This window comes from Haplochromis burtoni, unplaced genomic scaffold (assembly GCF_018398535.1).
Source record: "Haplochromis burtoni strain Fernald_Lab_line unplaced genomic scaffold, NCSU_Asbu1 Contig_126, whole genome shotgun sequence".
Taxonomy (NCBI): domain Eukaryota; kingdom Metazoa; phylum Chordata; class Actinopteri; order Cichliformes; family Cichlidae; genus Haplochromis; species Haplochromis burtoni.
Genome location: NW_024582487.1, coordinates 1,384,081 through 1,390,701, shown reverse-complemented (window position 1 = coordinate 1,390,701; position 6,621 = coordinate 1,384,081). Strand labels below are relative to the sequence as shown.

At 40.3% G+C, this 6,621-nt stretch overlaps 1 protein-coding gene across 5 annotated transcripts in view; it reads right to left on the bottom strand.

Moving 5' to 3' along the window:
• vash2 (vasohibin 2) overlaps positions 1–6,621 on the bottom strand; it is a 35,987-nt gene that overhangs the window by 23,186 nt on the left and 6,180 nt on the right. For all 5 annotated transcript variants that reach the window (XM_005929915.3, XM_042224039.1, XM_042224036.1 and 2 more), the window contains exons 3-5: positions 733–821; positions 474–530; positions 63–137 (exon numbers count right to left, since the gene is read on the bottom strand). In XM_005929915.3, coding sequence (XP_005929977.1) covers positions 63–137; positions 474–530; positions 733–821 — 221 coding nt within the window. The remainder of the gene's footprint in view (positions 1–62; positions 138–473; positions 531–732; positions 822–6,621) is intronic.

Sequence of the window (6,621 nt, the reverse complement as noted above, 5' to 3'; positions counted from 1 at the left end):
GTGTGTGTGTGTGTGTGTGTGTGTGTGTGTGTGTGTGTGTGTGTATATACAGGAAAGGATACATTCCCAAGATGACGGCCTCGAGGCATTTGATTGGTAAAGACTCCCTGATCATCTCTCTTGCTGTCTCCATTAATCTGAATGGGGAGGAAGATGATGAGACGAGGAAGGGGAAGGAAAGGGAAGGGTTGGAAGCAATACACCTTGCACAGAGACAGCATTGAATTAGACACATGAATTAGGCACTGTGGTAATGTTACATCCCAAAGTCATAATCAAGTAATCAATTCTGTTTTTTTCCTCAGTGTTCTTCCTCCTTGTGGTGAACTTAGCTGTTGCTTCCTATTCAAGCCAGCTTTTCATCCAATCAGTAAAGATGATGACAAAAGGGTGATAACAGGACAGTTCTGTTTATATTACTGTGATTGAGTCACAGTAATTACATGTACTTGCCAAAGCTGCAGTTCACTTACCCACACAGTGGACGGCTCTTCTTGATTTCAAAGAACTGAGTTCCTGTGTGGTTATATCTGATGGAAATGTCAGGGACAACAGCGACTTTACAACACTTCGGTCCTGTGCCTCAACTCCTATTGACAGAAGTGATTATGGTGTTTTGATCACTTAAAGTCTATAAGAGCATCCAATGACGTGAGACACAAGCAGGACTAGCTTCACCTGACAGATAAAAGCTTACACTGTCCTCCCTGTCGTGCTTGTGATAAAGGATACTGCAGAGCCTTCATGAAGTTCTGGACGGCCAACAGCCAGTCTGGGACAGACATGGACGGCTTGAAAGTTGGAATTGAGGGAATTGGATGCTGGAAAGAGAAAAAGAGAGAGCATTAGAGATATTTTTTCCACATCATTTTCAGTAAGTCGACATATGGTAACACTCAGAGCCCCCAAACTACCTTCCGCCATCTTAAAAAAAAAAACCTGCATTCCTAATGTGCTGTGACTCATTGCATCCCATATAGCTGACACACACACACCGCTGTTCCTTAAACCAGTCTTCTTTATTTTTAAACAACAAACACCTCATTAGAAACTCACCTCTCTTTATACTCAAGTGCAGTGCATGTCTGACACACAACATGAGCAAGTCTCTAACTCAAGATATTAGGGTCATGTGCTCTGCACCACCTCTACGCTCACAGATACCCACATGGTGAACAGCAACATGTGGTGAAAATGAACTCCCACTGCTGCTTTGGCAGCTGTTTCACCTCAACAAGAACCACTACAAAGAGGAAACAGCGGCTGCAAGTGTGGATACATGAACGGACGTGACCACACCAAGAGAGGGTGAGTCAGGCTGAAATACAGACCGAAGCTTCCTCATACACAGGCAGCCTGCGTGATGTACATATGTGTGTGTGTGTTTGCGCGTGTTTGTGTGCAGGAAGGGTGAACCATAGCACAAGGCCTATCATTTCCTGTGGGTTTTGCTCCATTTTTTATTGACAGCATAAAAAGGGAAGTAAGAAGGAGGACAACAGAACAACATGGTGACACAGCTCTGCATGTTACAGTGTTTTCGGTCGCTTGTCTTTCGTTTCCAGGAAGTCAGAAAGGTTTGTTTTACAGTCCCACAGGAGGTATTTCACCTACACGCTTCAGTTGTTGGCCTCGTTCATGTATGATAAACAGACACATTTCTAATTTAATCACTAATGCTGTCACAACAAACAGAGTCACACTGTAACCCAAAACATATTTATAAAATTGCAGCATTATATGTTTTTTTTTGAGCCCAAACTTAAAATGATAGAAATGCTAATTTCATTTCTATGTGCAGTCAGCTTCTTGGTAGAAGGCTAAGCTATATGACACAACTAAATTGAAATGATCAAAGGTGATTAACTTTGGACTGGTTCAAGGGTTTATGTGATATGTTATGTGGAACATGCAGTTAAAATTCACATACACACTTTAGTGTATTTATGTTTGGGCCAGTGTAGCCTCAGTGAAACTGAGCTGATGCTATCCTACATCTGACCGTTTCATCTAGGTCCCTTGGTTTGTCCATAATCTACGATGGTTTGACAATTTTGACAGTTAGCCTGATCCTACTCAGTACAGTACTGCTGCAGTATACAGGCTACACACACATATGTTTAAACTAATATCTGACAAGGATCAATTGAAATTGAAATCTATTAAATCCAGCTTAAATGGTTGCCAATTAACTTGTGTTTCCATAGAGACAAAAAAGTCAAATCGATTTTAAAGCAGACGCCAAGCCAGCCAGGCAACCTGTCAGACAGTAAGTCACAGAGCAAATAAAATAATCAGCCAACTGGCCACTCGTACAGTTATTAGGCAAGTCAAAAGTCATTCAGCCCATAAATCAGTCTGCCAGCTGGCCAAAACCAGTAAATAGCAGGTTTTACTACCACATAATCTCTCATGTAGTGAAATCCTCACTAAGGCGTTGTGGAGTGGCTACAGCAGCTGACACACACACAAACACGTGTGCGCGCACAAACACACTAAAGCGGCTTTCGTCTGGGTCAGGGAGTGAGATGAGTGCTGATCTCTCCGTTATCATCCTCCCCTCTCTCCTTTCCGCTACAGTAAAAGGATGATGGTGACTTGCACAGCTTAATGTCCTTGTGAAGCGTGCGTTAAGCAATCACATTGGACATATATGTACAATATGCAGCACACTCTTATTAACTATAATATACTGTAGACAGCAACACAGTGTCAGGATGCAGTAGCCTTCCCCCTGTCTATTAAGAGTTCAGCTTGGAGAGCATCAGTTCAGAGCCACAGTTAACACTGATAATTAATCTGTCACTGGTTCCTTTCCTGTTTTCCTCCCTCCTCTGTAATCTTGTCCCTTTTCCTCTTTCTTCTCCAACCATCCTTTTGTTATGTTTTTATAGTCATCTCTACTCTACTCTTCTTTTGCCCTTTCTTTCCCATTATATTCGTATCTATCATCTTTTTTCCCCCCTTTCTGTAACGCCCCCCGTTTTTCTCCCTCTTCTCATATGTCATTTTGTCCTCCTTCTGTATCTTCACCAACATGCTTTTTCTCCACCTCTACAGTCCAGAGCCAGCTTTACATCCACCAGGTCTAAACATCATCTGTATCCGTCTACCCTCTGCTGGGTCTCAAGGACTAACATATCCCATCCAGCAGCACAGACAAAATACAAAGCGACTGGGACACAGAGGAGACAGTATGACTGTCCTGGTTTTTGAATTTTAAACTGTTTGATGGAAATGGGGGATGAGCAGTAAAAGGCAGTATAAGAAAGAAAATGAGGTGGAAAATAGTAAGAGAACTGCAGAATAATTGCCAAGAATCAAACTAATTTTATAACTAGTTTTAAGAACAGGCTCAGCTGTTGTTAACAAATTATTAAAGCTGAGCAAGACATGTAAATTTATTTACAATTCCATGCCTTATCTATCCAAGCTTTTTGGGAGTATAAATAAACAGATGAGTGTTTTTGTCTTTAATGTATGCTGGGTAATACTAAGGTGACAGATACTACAGATAGCTGTGTCCTCTACAACCTTTAAAGCACTTTTGCTCTGTGTGATGAAATATTCAAAACAAATAAGCAGGACAGAGAGAGGGAGAGAGACCGATCAAATTTCCTGTTGTCAAGTTATCTTTAGAGCGGGACATCCCAAGGAATGCCTTTTTCTCTGAGCGTGTGTGCAAAAAAGACAGCTGAGACACCAATGATTAATCCTCAGCATAAGACTTCCTTTTTTCATTTGTATGAAAAGTAATGACAGCATTCCCTGAAGGCTTCCACTAGTTCACTGCAGACAGCAGTACTTAACTGTGGCTTGTATCTGCTGCAAGACTATGATAAGCGCACGCACACACACACACACACACACACACACACACACACACACACACTCACACAGTTTCAGTTTATGGTCATATTAATTAAATTTTAAAATAAAAGCAACTTTGCTATCTGTGATTCAAATCTGATGCACACACACAGTCACTTAATGTATATATTATATATAATGTTCCCCCTCCCCCCCTCCCTTTTGCACAAGTTAGGCTACATTTGACTGTGTGTTATACCTGTATAACTATGCATGTGATGAATAAAGAACCTTGAACCTTCTTGAAGATTACTGCTGCTGTCTGTAATTCTTTGCCTCAGAGCACATCTGTCTGCAGTAATCCTTGTTGGCAGGCGTCCATATGTATTAACGTCCGAGCCAAAACATTTCTACTTGAATTACACACATAGGGATGTCTGTAATTCAGCAGCACTGTTTTACTCTGGACCCTGATATATATTAGGGCTGCCACGATTAGTCGACTAGTCACGATTACGTCGACTATCAAAATCGTCGACGACTAATTTAATAGTCGACGCGTCGTTTGAAGCTTTGTAATATCCCAAAAGACGCAGGAATAAGTAGTAGGATTTAAGAGTGTAATAACGGACTGAAACAGAAGATGGCAGCACTGCATGTACAAGGATGCCAACCGTTAAACCCTGAAGAAGAAGACATCTCATATTTTCAAAAGCGCTCTGACGTTTTCGGAGACGTCTGTTACCCACCAGCTCGATACCTAGCCCAGGTTCAAGGCTCACTAGAGCCCGTGAGAACACCGGACTCCCGGCACATCATTTTCAAACCCACCGCTGTCTTTCGCTACCCAGGTTAAACATGATATATAAGTCACTAAGATAACTTAAAATGTTATTGTTTGGCTTTTTTCAGTATTTTATTTGTTCCTGAGTAAATCAGTTTGGCTGCGATTCAAGTTATAGTTTTTACACAGCTGAGTAAACGTCAAGCAGACAACTGACTATCAGAAGTGTGAGATGCTCGAGAATATACTCCGGTGTCCCGTTATATTTTAGATAGCAAGGAGCAGACGGCTGAGTTTATTAAACTTCACCGAAACAATCTGTAAATTTCATTAAAAATTAAACAATCATCTTGTCTTTATTTTTAGTTAGCACATACCTAAAACACTTAAAAGCTGTAAGCTAATGATAGTTATATAAGAGCAGATGCATGCTGGTGCAATAAGCTGTAGGTTTTACGCTCAATGGACGCATGATCTGATTAGTCGACTAATCGCAAAAATAATCGGTGACTAGTCGACTATCAAAATAATCGTTTGTGGCAGCCCTAATATATATATTTATATATATATATATATAACAGGTCATATTCGCTAAACTATCCCACAAAAATAATATCATTTTGGGAATCTGTCAGCTGCAGATTGTTTCCTGCTTTCTTGTTGTTATGCCACTTGTTATGTCACTCAGGTCATTCTGCTGGGGCAATGCTAAAAGGTTATAGTTGTACTGTGATCTGTTAAGGCCAACCAAAATAAATAAATCCTATTGTCATTGAAGAGAAACATTTACCCTTAAAAGAATTTCTCCCTGAAAAAAAACTGAAAAACATGATGACCAACACTTTGCCAGATGTAGAAAAGTAAAGCAAAAAGCCATTACACTATGGCTTTTTAATATTTTACATTGGGTTGAGCAGGTCACTGCAGGGGCCATCGTTTTGCATTTCATTGCCCTGTTTTCTCTCTCTGACTTCCCATTTACTCTACTGTCCTGTCAAAAACTGTCCCCTGTCCCTTTCTTTTCACCAGTGCTACAAAATCTCCAGGCATCAGAAGATATAACCCCTGCAGACTTCCTGCTTGAGGCTCTGAGCTGCATGAAGTAGACATGTGATTTTGAGTTTGGTTTTAGCCCGGACGACATTGGCTATACCCAGGAGCTCTTGCATCTCGCCAAAACAACTGGCTCTCCTCGACTGGTGATGTAAACAGACCAGATGAGCGGTATCATTGAGAGTGGAAGGGGATTGGCCTACGTAAGAGGAAGACTGCAGAGCTGTAAGGTTTTTAGGTTGGGTGGTGCAAGAGATGAAAAGTCCAAGATAAGCTCATCCTTGGTCCATAAGTCTTGCTTGAGCTTCATCACGTTTTTTTTTTGGAAACTTAAGTAAGCAGGCCATGATGATGATGCTAAACATATGTTCGCAGTGACAAAGGTTAAAAACAACCTGATATCTGTCTGTGGAGCAACACCTTAACTCAGCTTTCTGTATTCTATCTTTCTACAGCTGTTTCTTAGATTTATAGTGCACATATTATTTATTAATGCACTTTGCTCTACTATCTACTCTCTTAATCGTACCTTTTACTCTTCTTTAACTTAACCCAATTTTTCTTTTCTTTTTTAAAAATCTGTTGCATACATAAGTTGTTTTTCTGACAGTATAAGACCCTCACTATGTACCTGGAGGACTTTTACTTAATGTTGTTTATTGTAGATTGTATTTTATTCTTTATCCTGCTGCTGTAACACAACAATTTCCCTTGTGGGATCAGTAAAGTAAAGATTAACCCATCTCTCTAAACAGATTAAAATCTATAGTGCAGTATTTATTAAAGTCAGTCAAGTGTATAAGAGTAAGGACCAAAATCCAGTCCATAAAGCACAAATTAAAGCTAGGAGAAAGGCAGTCAAAGTCTCGTGATTTAAAATAGTGAGCAGGAACCAGAAGAATCACAACCAAATAAAAATCAACATGTCTGCACTTTTGAAACAATGGCTGGTTGTCTCTTAGGAACCAAATTTC